The following is a 15,677-nucleotide window of genomic DNA, read 5'->3' as shown; positions in this document are numbered from 1 at the left end:
TCTGACCGCCAGCCCCCTGCCCCACAGGTGCCTCCTGGACGCCTGGGCTGCCCCAACCCTCTGCCCCATAGATGCCCCCTGGACGCCTGGCCCCCCGCCCCACATGTGTCCCCGGACGCCTGGGCCCCCTGCCCCATAGATGCCCCTGGACGTCCAGCCCCCCGCCCCACATGTGTCCCCGGACGCCTGGGCCCCCTGCCCCATAGATGCCCCTGGACGTCCAGCCCCCTGTCCCACACGTGTCCCCGGACGCCTGGGCCCCCTGGCCCCCTGCCCCATGGATACCCCCTGGACATCCGCCCCCCCGCCCCACACGTGCCCCCCGGACGCCTGGGCCCCCGCCCCCCCGACAGCAGCCGAGCCTCTCTGTACAGCGGTTTATTGCGCAGGCGATGCTGGATGCGGGGCGGGGGGACCCGCGGGGGCCCCGGGGGTCCGGGGGGCCCCGGCGGGTCCGGGGGGGTCCGGGGGGGCCATGCACAGCGCCCGGGGCCGGGCGGGGCGGGCGCGGGGCCGTCGCGGCTAGCTGGCGCCCCGCGGGGGGGGCGGCGGCGGGCGCTCGGCGGCGGCGGGCTCCTCGCTGCGCCCTGCGGACGGACGGACGGACGCGCTCAGCGGCGGCGGACACCCGGGACCCCCCCCCGCCCCCGGCCGTCGGGGCGGCCCGAGCCGAGGCGAGCCCCTACCGCCGCCGCCGCCGCCCCCGGCCCGCTCCGGGCCCGGCTCCTCCTCGTCGCTGCCGCCGCCCTCGGGGTCCTCGGGGATCTCGGGCACCGCCCGCGCCTGCAGCTCCTCGGCTCTGCCCGCGGCGAAGGAGACCTTCTGCCCGCCTGGCGACGCACAGCCCCGTGGGGACGGGCCCGCGGCGCCCCGCGCCCCCCCGCGCCGCCCCCGCCGTTACCTTTCCGCCGGTGCGCCTTGGCGGCGGGCGGCAGCCGCGGCTCGGCCCGGGCCCGGCGCCCCGGGGCTTCGCGGGAGGCGGCGGTGAGCCGGCGGCGCGGCGTCGGCGTCGGGGGGGGCCGCGGCCGGAGCTGGTGGCCCCGGCCCCCCCCCCGCCGCCGCCGCCGCCGCCGCGGCCCCGCCGGCCCCGGCCCCGGCGAGCCCCGCTGCTGCTGCGCCGGGGGGGCCCGGGGCCGCGGGCACCCGCCGCTGCGCCCCTCCCAGCCGGCAGCCCATCCCCGGGGCCACCGGGCTGCGGCGACCCGTCCCCACGTCCCCCCACGCGTCCCCCCAGCTCCGGCAGCCCTGGCCCCGTGTCCCCACGTCCCCTGCGCTCCGGTGGCCCTATCCCCGTGTCCCCACGTCCCCCAGGCTCCGGCAGCCCATCCCCGTGTCCTCTGGGCTGCAGCGGCCTGTCCCGATGTTCCCACATCTCCCGCGCTCCGGCAGCCCCAGCCCCGTCTCCCCGCGTCCCCCGTGCTCCGGTAGCGCCATTCCCACATCCATCGTGCTCCAGCAGCTCCAGCCCCGTGTCCCCGTGTCCCCCAGGCTCTGGCGGCCAGTTCCCACATCCCCACATCCCCTGGGCTCCAGCAGCCCCGTCCCTGTGTCCCCGTGTCCCCCCAGCTCCGGCAGCCCCATCCTCATGTCCCCGTGTCCCTTGGGCTCCCAGGCAGCCCTGTCCCCCAAGGCCCCGTGTCCCCCATGCCCTGAGGCAGCCTGTCCTGATGTCCTCGCGTCCCCCTCCACTCCGGCAGCCCCGTCCCCACGTCCCCACATCCCCCAGGCTCTGGTGGCCCCATCCCCGTGTCCCCATGTCCCCTGGGCTCCGGGGGCCCATTCCCACATCCCCATGTCCCCTGGGCTCCAGCAGCCCAGTCTCAATGTCCCCATGTCCCCCGTGCTCCGGCAGCCCCGTCCCCATGTCCCCGCGTCCCTTGTGCTCCAGCAGCCCATCCTCGTGTCCCCACGTCCCCCCAGCTCCGGCAGCCCCAGCCCCATGTCCCCATGTCCCCCAGGCTCCCAGGCAGCCCCATCCCCACGTCCCCACGTCCCTTGGGCTCCAGCAGCTCTGTCCCCCAAGGGCCCCGTCCCGATGTCCCCGTGTCCCCATGCCCCGAGGCAGCCCCGTCCCCGTGTCCCCGCGTCCCCCGGGCTCCGGCGGCCCCGGCCCCGGCGCTCACCAGGCTCGAGGGCGCTGTCGGGCTCCCCGGCGCGGCCCGGCTCCCGCTCGCCGTCGTCACCCTCGCCCTCGCCCTCGGAGCTGTCGCCGCCGGCCAGGCCGCCCTCCAGGTGCGACTGCACGATGCGCTGCACGGCTGTGCCGGGGGGTGACCTCAGCACCGCGGCCCCCCCGGCCCCCCCCGGCCCCCCCCCCCGGGCCCCCCCGGCCCGCGGTACCTTTGAGCGAGGGCGGCGTGTAGGCGCACGGGTTGCTCCTCTTCGGCTTGAGCAGGCAGCCCTCGCCGGAGGCGCGCTGCGGGGGGGGGGGGGCACAGGTCGGCCCTGCCCGCGGCCCCCCCCCAGGCACCGCAGCTGGGGGCCCAGGCGTCCCCCCGCCCACCGCGGCCCCCGGGGCGGCCTGGCCCGGCTCTGCGGCGGCGGGCAGAGGTCTGGGAACGGGGGGTCGCGATGGGGACGCCGGGATGGGGACGCCAGGATGGGGACAATGGGATGGGGACGCCAGGATGGGGACGCCGGGATGGGGACGCCGGGATGGGGATGCCGGGATGGGGACACTGGGATGGGGACGCCAGGATGGGGACGCCGGGATGGGGACGCCGGGATAGGGACACTGGGATGGGGACGCTGGGATGGGGACCCTGTGTGATGGGGACACTGGGATGGGGACCCTGGGATGGGGATGCCAGGATGGGGACCCTGTGTGATGGGGACCCCAGGATGGGGACACTGGGATGGGGACCCTGGGATGAGAAAGCTGCATAGGGGACCCTGGGAAGAGGACCCTGCCATGGGGACCCCTCTGAGGATGTCCATGTGATGGGGACCCTGCCATGGGGACCCCCCCGAGGACATCCCCGTGATGGGGACCCTGCCACAGGGACCCCGCAGGGCTGGGGCCGGTTCGGGGCCAGGGCGCTGAGGCCGAGCCCCCACCCACGGTCGCCTGCGAGGGCCCGAGGGGGTCTGCACCGCCGCTGAATCCCGCCGCCTGGCCCTGTCCCCATCCCCGTCCCCGTCCCCGTCCCCCCGGAGCCGGCGCCTGCCGCCGTGTCCCGTCCCCGGGCCGGGAGGAGGCAGGGAACACCGATAAGCGCCGGGGCCAGGCCGGGACGGGGCCGCCCGATAACTCGGGACCGCGTGCGGCGGCCGTGCCGCCCCGGCACCCATCACTGTGACTGTCCCCGCGCCCGTCCCCGCGCCCGTCCCCGCGCCGATGGCCGCTCACCTGGCAGGGCAGGGACTCCTCCTCTGCAGCCGCCGCGCCGGGGAGAGCCCGTGAGCGGGACGCGGCCCCAAGGCACCCGCGGGCGCCCAAGGGCCGGGCAGACCCCCGGCAACCCCGTCCCCACCCTCCGGGGGCTGCCACCGTGTCCTGGCCCTGCCACCGCATCCCGTCCCTGCCGCCACGTCCCGTCCCTGCCACCGCATCCCGTCCCTGCCGCCACGTCCTGTCCCTGCCACTGCATCCCGTCCTTGACACCATGTCCCGTCCATGCCACCACGTCCCTGACACCGTGTCCCCTCCCTGCCACCACGTCCCGTCCTTGACACCGTGTCCCGTCCCTGCCACCGCATCCCATCCCTGCCACCGCATCCCGTCCCTGCCACCGTGTCCCATCCCTGCCACCACGTCCCTGACACCGTGTCCCCTCCCTGCCACCACATCCCGTCCCTGCCACCGTGTCCCCTCCCTGCCACCGCATCCCGTCCCTGCCACCGTGTCCCCTCCCTGCCACCACATCCCGTCCCTGCCACCATGTCCCGTCCCTGCCACCGCATCCCGTCCCTGCCACCATGTCCTGTCCCTGCCACCACGTCCCTGACACCGTGTCCCGTCCCTGCCAGCACGTCCCGTCCTTGACGCCGTGTCCCGTCCTTGCCACCACGTCTCGTCCTTGACACTGTGTCCCATCCCTGCTGTGACTTCCTGTCCCTGCCACCACACCCTGTCCCTGCCACCATGTCCCGTCCTTGCTGTGACCTCCCGTCCCTGCCACCCTGTCCCGTATGTGACACCAAATCCCGTCCCTGCCACCAAATCCCATCCCTGCCACCATGTCCCATCCCTGGCACGTCCCCATCACCATGTCCCATCCCAGCGTCAAGTGCCATCCCCAGCACGTCCCCCGCCACCGCGTCCCGTCCCGTCCCGTCCCGTCCCCGCCCGCCGCGGCGGCTCACCTGGGGACGAGTGCTCGGAGAGCTGGAAGAGCATGGCCGGCGTGGGCCTCCGCCGGCGGATCTGCGCCAGCGGGACGTCACCGCGCGGCGGGCGCCGGGCTGCCCCTGCCCTTCCCGGGCCCCGGCACGTGCGGGCGCGGGCGCTGGTGCCGGCGGGCGCCGGCCGGGAGGGCTGCACGGTGCAGCGCCCCGCGGGAGGCCGTGCCCGGCGCGGTGCCCACGGCCGACCCACGGGACCCCGGTGCCCCTGGCACCCCCGGCCCCACCGCGGCAGCCGTGTCCCGGCGGCGGCCCCCGGGCAGGGGCAGCCCGGCTGCGGTCGTCGGCACCGTCCCGCCGTCCCGCGCCGTCCCCGCTGCCCCATCCCGTCCCCTGCGCCCCCGTCCTGCCCCCCCAGTGCTTCTCCCTCCTGTCCCCTCCGTCCCCCTGTCCCGGCCCCTCCTGTCCCTCTGTCCTGCACAGCTCAGCTCTGCCGTGGGACCGCGGCTCGCCCGGGGACCTGGAGCGCTCGTGTCCTGCCCCTGTGCCCCCGTCCAGCCCCGTCCCCTCTGTCCCCTGTCCCCTCTGTCCCCCAACCCATCCGGCCTCGTCCCCTCCATCCCCTGTCCCGTCCAGCCCTGTCCCCTCCGTCCCCCGTCCTGTCCATCCCCGTCCCCTCCAGCCCCCAACCCGTCCAGCCTCGTCCCCTCCGTCCCCCTCGTCCCGTCCCGTGCCGCGTCCCGTCCCTCCTGTCCCCCCGGCCTGTCCCCGGTGGCACCCGGCCGGCGCGGTCCCCGGGGCGCGGGGGGGGACCAGTGCCGGGGGTCCGGGGCCACCCCACCCCGACGGCCGCCTCACCATCTCCACGGCGCGGGGGTCCAGCTGGCTGGGGGGCGCCGGCACCGAGAACTGGATCTTCTTGCGGTCCTTGGGGTCCATGGCGGGGGCTCGCGGGCCACCGCTGCCACCGCTGCCACCGCCGCTGCCACCACCACCGCCACGCGCCCTGCGGAGTTCGGCAGCGCCCGGCTCGCGCGGCACCGACTGAGCGCAGCGAGCCGGGAAGGCAGAGCCGCGAGGAGGAGGAGGAGGAGGAGGAGGAGGAGGAGGAGGAAGGAGAGGGAGGGAGGACGCTCTCCTACGAGCGCGCTGAATTATTCATCCCGCGGGCAGGGGGGCCGCCGCTAATGAGCCCTCGGGGAGCTGCCGGGGGGGCAGGCGAACCCGCCGGGGCCCCCGTTAACCCCTCGGCGGCCGGGCGGGCGAGGGCCCCCGCGGCACGGCGGCGGTGACACGCGGGACGGCGGGGACATGGGGCGCTCGCTGCCCCGGCAGCCTCCGTGCCTCGGTTTCCCCGGGGGGGCAGGCGGGGGTGACGTGTGGGACCCGCGCGGGGACGCGGGGGACGTCCGTGGGGACCGACCCGCGGGGTCCCCGGAGCGAGCTGCTGTCCCCAGGCCGGGCACCCTGGGACGCGCGCGGCTCTCCGTGGTTTTTCCCCGTGGAAATTTCCACCGAGAGTGGGCTTTGCCGTGGGAGGGGCGCGCGGGACCCCCCCGCCAGCGGCACCGCCGGCTCCGCTTGTGAAACTTTGCAACTTGGGCAGAGCCGCGGAGCGAAGCGAGCGTCCGCCCCGTCCCGTGCCGAGGCGGCCCCGGTGCACGGCGCTGCACGTGCCGCCGGCGGGAGGAAGCCGGGCCCTGCCGGGGCCCCGCCAGCTCGTCCCGGCCGGAGGGGACGCCGAGCCCGGCGCTGCCGTTGGGCCTCCGCAAGGCGACTCGGGACACGGCGCCCGGATCCGCAGGTGCCCCAACGGCCGCGGGTGGCCCCGGGCCAGCAGCCGCCGCTCCCGCAAAATATTTACCCGCGTGGCACCGTGCCACCGGCCGCCTGCTTGGCCCGGCAGGGCAAAGCGCGGCGAAGCACGGCTCTGCACGGGGAAACACGGCTCCGCACGGAGAAACACGGCTCTGCACGGAGAAACACGGCTCCGCACGGAGAAACACGGCTCTGCACAGAGAAACACGGCTCTGCACGGGGAAACACGGCTCTGCACGGCTCTGCGTGGCTTTGCACAGCTGCGCACGGCAAAGCACCCCGTGCACGGCAAAATGTGGCTCCGCACGGCAAAGCAAGGCACCGCGTGGGCTCTGCATGGCAAGGCACAGCAAAGCACGGCTGTGCACGGCAGAGCACGGTGGTGCACGGCTCTGCACGGCTCTGCACGGCTCTGCACAGCTCCATGGGGCCGTGCACAGCTCCCCACGGCTCTGCCCAGCCCCACACGGCTCTGCACGACTCCATGGGGCCATGCACAGCCCTGCCCAGCCCCACACAGCCCCACACGGCCCCACACGGCTCCTGGCAGCAAGGCGCAGCAAGGGGAGCCCCCGGCCTCGCGGGCCACGGGGCAGCGGGGGGGTCCCGGCGGGGGCGCGGGGCTCCCGGCACCATCCCCGCCGTTGGTATGGCAACGCAACGGGTTCCCGGGCCGGCTGGCGCTGCCGGGCGCCTCGCTCGGCTTCTCGCGGCGGCACCGTGCGAGGGGGCGGCCGCGGCCCCCTCCCGCGCTGCGGCACCCAGCACCCCGCGGCCCCCGCCCGCCTGCACCCCCGCCAGCTGCTGCCGCCCCGCGGGACCCCGCAGCCCCCCGCGGCGCGGGCAGATGCGCCGAGTCCCCCCCCCCGGCGCACGCCTGTTGCACGCCCGCTGCACACGTGTTGCACGCTGCGCCCACGCGCACCGGCGTGTCACCGGCATGCACCGGTGTGTCACCGGCATGTGCCGCGCATGGCAATGCACCGTGGCAGGTCACCGCGGCCTGCCCGTGCCCGTGCCCCGCTGGGGACCGGCCCGCCGTGGGGCCCCGCGTGCCCCCCGGCCGTGCCGCGCGTGCGGGGGCCGAGGCGCCCGTGCCCGTGCCCGTGCCCGTGCCGCGGGGGCTGCAGCTCCGCGCAGCAGCGAATCCTCCCGCGGAGAGAGTAAAAATAGCAGCGCGGTTCGGGGGAGCGGCGCGCACCGCCTCGTCCCCCCCCAGCGAGCGCCGCGCCGAGCCGGAGCCCACTCCCCGCCGCCGGAGAGGACGGGGCACCGCGGGCACCGGGCACCGTGGGGACGGGGCAGCACGGGGACGGGGCTGCGTGGGGACAGGGCAGCGTGGGCATGGGGCAGCGTGGGGACGGGGCAGCGTGGGGACGGGGTACCATGGGGATGGGGCACTGGGGACATGGGGCAGCGTGGGGACGGGGTACCATGGGGACAGGTCGCCATGGGGATGGGGCACGGCAGGGATGCAGCACCGTGGGGCCAGGGCGCCATGGTGACAAAGCACCGTGGGGACGGGGCACCGTGGGGATGGGGCACCGGGGACATGGGGCAGCGTGGGGACAGGGCATCGTGGGGATGGGGCACTGGGGACATGGGGCATCGTGGGGACAGGGCACCGTGGGGATGGGGCATCGTGGGGATGGGGCATCGTGGGGACAGGGCATCGTGGGGACGACGGATGCTGGGACACGATGGCCTGGTGCAAGAGGTAAGTGCTGGGTGGGCGGGGCCTGGGGCAGGGGGAGGGGCCTGTGCAGAGGTGGGTGGGGCCATGTGGGGGCGTGGCTTGGGGGGGTCTTAGCAAGGGGGGGGGCACAGGCCCCCAGGTGGCCCCTGCCCCGGGCATCACCTTCCTCCCAGCCATCACCCTCCTCCCCGGTGGGGATGGTGCAGGGGGGACCCGGACGCCTGGGTCCCCTGCCCCGGGGTGGGGGGCGCACGGTGGTCACCCGGGCTCCGGGGGGGTCTCGCGGGGGCGACGCTCGGCAGGGCTGGCTGCGGAGACCCCCCCCCGGTCCCCCCGGTCCCCAGGCCCCGGTGCTGGCGGGGGCGGCAGGCCCGGGGGCGGTCGCTCCCCCGGGTGCCGAGGCGGTGCTGCGGGGGACGCGCGGGGGATGCGGGGGGGGCAGGTTTAACCCCTTCCCAGCCGGGAGCCCCCTCCAGCGACAAGCCCAGGGCGCTGCACGGGGAAGGGGGGTCTGGGGGCTACCCCCTCCCCCCAAAGCACCGAATGGGGCGGTTGGGGGGGCCTTGACCCCCCCCCGGTGGGTGCAGTGCCCGCACAGCCCTGCTGCCGGCACCGGCGGCGGGGCCCCCACCACCCTGCTCACCCTGCGGTGGGGAAACCGAGGCACTGAGCGGTGCGGGGGGGCCGGGCCCGATCCCACGGGATGGGGGGGCCGTGAGCCCAAGTCCCAGCAGGATGCGGGGGCGGGGGGGGGGCTCCAGCCCTGGCACGATGTGGGGAGGGGCTGTGTGCCCGTTTCCCCAGCAAGGTGGGGGGCTGTGACCCCCTGCAGGATGGGGGGGGCTTTTTCCCTGTCCCTGGACCAACCTGGGGGCCTGTCCCTGTGCCCCCCACGTGTCCCTGTGCCCCTGGAGAATGGAGGGGGGGGTCGATGTCCCCATGTCCCTTGCAGCATGGGGGGGGCCACATCCCCATGTCCCTGGCAGGATGGGGGGGGTCTGTATCTCCATGTGCCTGGCAGCATGGCGGGGGGGGTCCACGTCCCCATGTCCCTGCAGAACAGGGTGGGGGGGCCCTGTCTCTGCCCCCCAGCACGGTGGGGGTCCACATCTCCCCATCCCCAGCACGGGGGGGGTCCACGTCCTCTCGTCCCCAGCACGGGGGGGTCAATGTCCCCGGGGCACCGGGGGGTCTCCGGCCCCGCGACGCGGCGGGACGGGCCGGGGACGCCAGGCCTGGCAGCACCGGTGCCCGGTGCCCGGCGGCGGTGGCGGTGGTCGGTCGGCGCTGCGGCGCGCTGCCGGCAGATGTCCCCCCCGGCGCGGCTGGCACCGCGGTGGCGGCTGGCACGGCCCGGTCGCGGCGCCCGCCCTTGGCACCGGCGACGGCTGGGCCTGGAGCCGCCGCGGCTGGAAGCACCGGGCCGAGCGCGCGGCACCGGCGTGGGGGCTGCGACCCCCGGGACGACGCGACCGTCCCGGCCCCACGGGGACCCGGGGGCTCCCGGACGCCTGGGCCCACCCTGGCCATGGGGAGGGTGCAAGGGGTAACAACTGGGGTGCGGGCGGCCCTGGGGGGCAACCCCCCCGCCCGGGTCCCCAGGAGGGAGGGGCGCAGGGGAGGCGAGGGGACCCCTTTGCTGGGGGGTGGCACCGGCTGCCGGCCGTGCCTCAGTTTACCCAGCGGCAGCAGGTGCCCTGCCACGGCCCGAGCCCCGTGTGCCGCCCGCCGGGGGCTGCGATCCCGGGGGACCCACCGCGGGGTCCGGTCCCCCCCCCCGGCACACGAGGGGCCCCGCGGCCGCACGTCCCCGCCGCCCCGTCCCTCGACGCCGAAGCCTCCCCGGGGCGGGTGGGTGTCCCCGTGCCCGGCCCGCGCCGAGCCGCCAGCGCAGACCAGTTTGCCGCCTCCATTCCCAGAAGAAAGAATAAAGTTAAAACATCTGTTAATTTATAAACCAATTTAACCATGACTGGTTAATAAATAGCTAACAGCTGCCAGCCCCCGGCCCCTGCGCGGGAGCGGGGCGGCTGGGAGCGCGCAGCCTCCGCCGGTGCCCGCCGCTCCGGGGCTGCCGCTGCGGCTCGTCCCGCGCCACGGGCAGCACCCGGGGCTGTCACCGGGCCAGGGGACGCGGGTGGCCGTGCGGGGCGGCCCCGGCTGCGTGTGGGGCACGTGGTGGCCGTGGCGCGAGGCCGGGCCCCGGCGCGGTGCTGAGCTGGGCATGGGCGAGGGGAGGGGTCTGCCACGCTGTCCCTGTGTCCCCGTCCCTGCCGGAGGAGGTGGCACCTTCCTTGGTGGCGGGAGGGATCCCACGAGGGGAATTCCAGATGCAAATCCATAAAGCGGGGAGCATACGGGCTGCCGGCGCCCGGGAAGGTGCCCGGGCTGGGGGCTCGGTGCCCGCGGGGTGCCGGGGGGTCCCGCGGCCCTGAACCGGGCTGCGTCCCCGAGCGGGCCCGGCCGCCGCGGGACACGGGGGCACGACCGCCGCGGTGGGAACCTGCGTGTGTGCGGGGGGGCCGTGTGCGTGCCGGAGGGGCGTGCGGTGCGTGCGTGCACGGGGCGTGCGCAGGCGTGCCGGAGGGGTGTGCGGTGCGTACGTGCGCCCGGAGCCGTGCGTGGTGCGTGCATGCCCTCGGTGCGTGCTCACGTGCGCAGCAGGGACAGGCGTGTCCGGGGCGTGTGCGTGGGGGCCGGGGGGGGGGCACGGTGCCTGCATGCGCAGGCTGCACGCGTCCCCGTCGCCGTGGGGCTGGCAGGACCCGGTGCCCGTGGCCCGCGCAGGGCCCCGCTGCCTCCCCCAACGGGGACCGGGGCGACGCTGGGACGGGGCCAAGGCCAGGCCGCGATGTCGCCGTTCCTCGGGGACGGGGACGGGGACAGGACGGGTGCTGCCAGCGGTCCTGCCCGGCGGAGCATCCTCGGGGCAGCGCGGCCCCGGGGCGACGCAGAGGAGCTGGGCCAGCGCTGCGAGGGGACGCGGAGAGGGCAGAGCCGGGGGGGGGATCCCCTCTCCCCGCTGCCGGGGGTCCCGGCCCCCGAGGCGGCCACGGCCCTGGGCTGCGCCCCTGCCGCCGGCGGTGCGCCGACACATGTCGCAATAGTAATGTAATTTGTAAGTTAACAATGGGCAGCTTGAGGTTTATATTTAATTACAACGTTTGCACCAACCTGAACTCACCCTTATTCATCAATAATGCATGGGTTTGTGTTTATCGCTGCTTAATTAATCCGTGCTTACGACAATTAAAGGCTTGCAAAATCCCCAAAGGTGGCGGTGGGGAACGGCTGCGGCGGGGCCGGGGGCCGCGGGCAGGGCCTGGCCTGGCCGGGAAACCGAGGCAGCATTGGCGGCGGGGCGGCCGGGCCGGCGGCCGGTGCCTCGGTTTCCCCGCGGGGGCTGCAACGGGGGCCACCAGCACCCGCCGGCTTCTCCCCCTTTGCCCCGTCTAAATCCCATCTCCCCCGTTCTCTGCTGCCCGCCGATGCCGGTGCCGATGCCAGTGCTGGTGCTGATGCCGGTGCTGATGCCGGGGCCGGTGCCGGTGGCGTGGCCAGGCCGTGCGGTGCCGCACTGGCCCTTTAAGCGCGGCGCGGCGCGGCTGTCCCGGATCAGCCGGAGCGCCTATTAAAATTTTATGCGAAGTGTAAATGGGCCAGGTCTCCAGCTTCCCGCTCCCTCCGAATGATTTATTACTCGCAAATACCACAGAACTAATTAGTATAGTAATTAATTAATACGAATTTGCATATTTGCATGTGCAATTAGTGCAGTGGAGTGATTACTCTGAAAATGAGAAGTTGGGCTTGTCAGATGTTGGTGTGAACTGGAGTGGAAAAGCCTCGTGCAAATGAACCTCCGCGGCGCGGCGGCGGCGGGCACGCGGCGGGCACGCGGCGGCGGCGGCGGCGGCGGTGGCGGTGGCGGTGGCGGCGGCTGGGCCACCGCGGCCACCCGGGCCTGCCCGCCGCGTGCCCGCCGTGGGGACCGCTCCAACCACGGGCCATCTCCATGGCGACTCGCCGTGCCAGGCGCATCGCCATGGCAACGGGCCGGGCCACGCAGCCTCGCCATGGCGACTGTCGTCACCGGCGCCGTGTCGCCATGGCGACTCCCCCTCCATCCTCACCCCCTCCACCCCAAAGCGGGGTGCCCCTCGAAGGCGTGGGGAGCCCCCCGTGTGCCTGGGGTCGGGGGTCCCCCAAGCAGCCCTCCGTGTTGGACGGGGGTCCCCAAAGCACCTGGGCACGGGGGTCCCCAAAGCCCCCTGGCACGGGGGGCAGGACCCCCAAGGCACCCCAGGATGGGGGTCCCCAAAGCACCCTGGCATGGGGGGCAGGACCCCCCGGAACCCCCATCCTGCCCTTCCCCTTCCTCCCCCCGTGGCCAGGCGCTCTATGACGTCACAGCCCAGCCGCTGTGACGCCACACTGTGACGTCACAGGGCACCTTGTGACGTCACAAGCGCCGGCAACGTGCCCTCCGGCAGCTCCCGCTCCGCAGAGGGAGCCACCCCCGCGCCTTGGGGAAGGGAAGAGGGTTTGCTGGGAGCCCCCAGCCCCCGGTCGAGCCCCGGCCCCGCTCGGCGCTGCCCTCCGGGCCTCAGTTTCCCTCCGCCGTCGGCGGCCTCCTCCTGGGCTCCCCAGCCGTGGCGGGGCCCCGCCACCCCCCCGGGCCAGGCAGAGCGGGACCCCACGTCCCGCCAGCCCCCCCGCAGACGGGCACCCGCTCACCCAGATTTCGGGGGCGGCCGGGGCCGGCGGGGGGAGCGGGCGGGGGGCCGTGCGGCGGGCCGGGTGCTCACCGCGGGGCCGGGGCCGCGCTCGCCGCCGCTCCCCGGCACGCTCCTCCCGCCGCTGACATTTTCCCTGGCGGCGGCTCCGGCGCGCTGCCGCATCCATCTCTTCCCAGCCTTCACCTCCCAGAAATATTGCAGCACGGCGCCGGCTCCATCTGGCAGCGCGGCCCCCGCCTTCCCCCCCTGCCGCTCGCCGGGGATGCGGGGGGCAGGCCCCGAGCCCCCTCCGCCCGGTCCCTGGGGGGCTGTGGGGCTCGGTGACCCATGCGCCGTGACCCCCCCCAAACCGGGGTGCTGCGACCCCCCCAAACCGGGGCTCCGTGACCCCCCCCCCCAAAACGGGGCGCCGTGCGGCCTCTCCCAGGCACCGCGCTGGGGACCCGGCCGCCGGCTGAGCCCCAGCAAACTCAGCTCACGCAGGCCCCCCCGGCAGTGGCTCCAAGCCCAGCTGGCCCCCAGGCGCTGGCGTGGCCCTGCGCCCGCCCCCACCTCCCGCTCACCTCCAGCCCCCACCCCATTTCGGTGGGGTCCCTCCTGCTCCCCCCGCAGCCCCCCATCACCGGCCGGCCGAGCGGCGGTGCCCACCCGCGGAGGGGGCCGGCTGCCGGGGGCAGGAGCAGGGACGCGGAGCTGCATTTTGGAGGAGGAAAGACCCCATTCAGCAGCGAACTGCCCTGCTGCCGGGCTGCCGGCCCTGGCGGGGATGCGGCTGGGCTCAGCCAGGGCCACCGCGGACTGGCCGTGCCGCGGTGGCCGAGGGACCAGCTCAGCGGGCAGGGAGGGGCCCAGCCGCAGCATCAGCCCTGCAGAGCACCAGCTGGACAGAGAAACACCCCCAAAGCACCCACCTGCACCCAGGACCCCCACCCCCCCACCCCACCTGCGCCTGCTGCTTTCTCCCGCTCGGGCTCAGCCCCAGCTGCGGCCGGAGCAGCACCAGGCTGAACCCCCCCGGCCATCCCGGGCCGGATCCTGCTCGTGCCGCTCCGGCATTGTGGCCGCACCGCAGAGCCTTCGGGAACCTGCTGGGTGTCGGGCACCGGCCCTGCCACCTTGGCCCGCCTCGGTGCCGGGGATCCCTCCTGCTCCGCCGCATCACTGGCACGAGGGCCGCATCCCGGTGTAGCCGGGCCCCAGGTCCCCGGCACCGCCCCGGCCCCGGCACAATGAAGCAAGCGGGTTTGGTTTTCATCTCCCTGCTCCGCTTTCATCTGCTCTCCCTGTTTCATGTCTCCACTTTCTTCTCTCTCCAAGCGGCTGTGCATGCTGATGAGGCGCCGGCTCCGCGCCCGGCCCTGCCGCCCGCCCGCTGCTCATCAGGCTTCGGAAGATGCCCCCGTCCGCGGGTGCGCGGGGTCCCCCGGTCCCCGTCCTCTCGCCCCCGGGGGTCTCGCTGCCCGGCCGGGGTGGCCACGATGCCCCGCGGCAGCTCCCGGCTCCGGCTCCCCGGTGCCCACGTGCCTGGGCCTCGCGGTGCCCTGCATCCCGCCGGGCTGGTGGCTTCCTTCTCCCCTCTCCAGGGATTTTCCTGCTGCTCTGAGGCCGCCCGGGCCATCGCCGCCCCGTCGGGGTCCAAACCAGGGGTTTTGCTTCCCCCGATGCCGCCGGCAGTGCCGCCTGGCCGGGCCACCCCGCCACGCCGGGCCATCCTCGCCGCGAGGGGCTCGTGCTCCCGGCGCCGGCACGGGCCCGGCTGGGAGAGGGGACTTACCGGAGCGCTGGCAGGGGACGCGGCTCCCCCGGGCTGGATGAATCCGGGCGCGGGCCCATCGGCAGGGCGCCCGGCCTCGCCGGCTCCACGGGCACCGCGCTGCCCGCAGACGGAGCCGCCTGCAAAATGACGACGGTGACAACAGAGGGAGCTGAATTCATGCTGCCGGGGAAGGGCTGCGCCGAGCCGGGCGCTTTCCGGGGAAACGACGCCCCAGCGGGGCCCCGGCGGCGGTGGCAGCGGCGGCGGCGGGCGCGGGGAGAGGCCGGGGCTCCCGGGCGCGCGGGGCTGCCAGGCTGGGCCCTGCCTCCCGCGGCCCCGCGCCAGCCCAGGTGCCATCTGCTCGGCCGCGGGCTTGAGTGACAGCCTGCGATTTCGGTGGTGGGAGCGCGCGCGGGGGGGGGGGGGGGCAGCTCGCCGGCGGCGGAGGTCCCTCCGTCACGCGCCGGCCCCGTCGCCCGCACCCGGGGAGCGGGAGCCGCGGCCGCTGGTGAGCGACCCGGCGGCGGGGCGAGACGAGCCCTTTGTCTGCAGAGCCTTCGACGGAGGGGCCCCGCCGCCACCGCCACCGCCACCGCCACCGCCACCGCCACCGCCGCTGCGTCTCCGTCGCGGAGCCAGGGCGCCGGTGGCAGCCGGGAGCGGGGCACGGGGCCGCCCGGGCGGGATGCAGCGCTCCCAGCTCCCAGGGCTCTCCCGGGATGCGCCGAGTGCGGCTCATGCCGGGGGGGTGGGAGGAGGCACTGGCTGCTCCCAGTTCACCCAGTGGCACCAGCTGGGCTGCTGCCCACGCTTGGCGCAGGGGGAAGGGGCAGCTCCGGGCCCAAAGGGGACACGCGGCCCCAGGTGAAACGTGGGGAGGGCCCGCGAGCCCCCGCCCGCGTGAGGACCGAGCCCCATCCGGGCACCCAGTGACACCGCGGCCCTGTCCCCACCGGCGGCTGGGCCCGGGGCTCTTCGCCGTGGCGGGGCGGGGCGGGAGGTGGCCGCGTGCGATGCGGCCCCGTCCCGGGCTTCCCGCTACCCTGCTATTACCCGCTGCACGTTTGCAAACACGACCCACATTGCGGCCGCAGCGCGTCCGGCCGGCGCAGCCGGGAGCAGGGAGCCGGACGGGGACGGGGACGGGGACAGGGATGGGGACGGGGCGATGGCGGCTTGCGGGGCCGGCGGGCGCCGCACGCGCCCGGCAGACAAAGGCCTCGGGTGGTGGAGCAGAGGGGGTGGCGCATCGAAGCCCTGGCGTCACCCGGCCTCTTCCTCAGGGACAAAACCACCGCCGGACCCGGGTGCCCGGGGTGCCGGCCTGGCCCGCGGCGTGCGCAGGGAGAGGACACGCGCGTGCCCGCTGCAGCGTGCCGAGGGC

At 75.5% G+C, this 15,677-nt stretch overlaps 1 protein-coding gene across 2 annotated transcripts; it reads right to left on the bottom strand.

Moving 5' to 3' along the window:
• Positions 1-363: 363 nt before the first annotated feature.
• PPP1R1B (protein phosphatase 1 regulatory inhibitor subunit 1B) lies at positions 364-5,804 on the bottom strand. Of its 2 annotated transcripts, XM_064524705.1 has the most exons (8): positions 5,143-5,804; positions 4,306-4,366; positions 3,350-3,372; positions 2,341-2,416; positions 2,124-2,258; positions 902-967; positions 687-830; positions 364-587 (listed from the first exon to the last, which is right to left on the bottom strand). In XM_064524705.1, the coding sequence occupies exons 1-8, from the start codon at positions 5,221-5,223 to the stop codon at positions 523-525; spliced, it is 651 nt and encodes a 216-aa protein (XP_064380775.1). In that variant the 5' UTR covers positions 5,224-5,804; the 3' UTR covers positions 364-522. The 2 variants fall into 2 exon arrangements, with proteins under 2 accessions (XP_064380775.1, XP_064380776.1); XM_064524706.1 differs by lacking the exon at positions 902-967 and having other exon boundaries at positions 5,143-5,802.
• Between the last annotated feature and the right edge of the window lie 9,873 nt (positions 5,805-15,677).

The sequence above is a fragment of the Dromaius novaehollandiae genome, chromosome 22, assembly GCF_036370855.1.
Source record: "Dromaius novaehollandiae isolate bDroNov1 chromosome 22, bDroNov1.hap1, whole genome shotgun sequence".
NCBI classification, from domain to species: domain Eukaryota; kingdom Metazoa; phylum Chordata; class Aves; order Casuariiformes; family Dromaiidae; genus Dromaius; species Dromaius novaehollandiae.
This window is presented reverse-complemented; position numbering and strand designations above follow the sequence as displayed.

What these genes read in the sequence shown, in the direction of transcription:
- PPP1R1B (XM_064524705.1), bottom strand. Translation starts at nt 5,223, where the DNA reads ATGGACCCCAAGGACCGCAAGAAGATCCAGTTCTCGGTGCCGGCGCCC. An exon ending in CACGCCGCCCTCGCTCAAAG is followed by an intron (nt 2,259 to 2,340) that starts GTACCGCGGGCC and finishes CCCCCGGCACAG; the next exon opens with CCGTGCAGCGCATCGTGCAG. An exon ending in CGGGGGCGGCGGCGGCGGCG is followed by an intron (nt 588 to 686) that starts GTAGGGGCTCGC and finishes GTCCGTCCGCAG; the next exon opens with GGCGCAGCGAGGAGCCCGCC.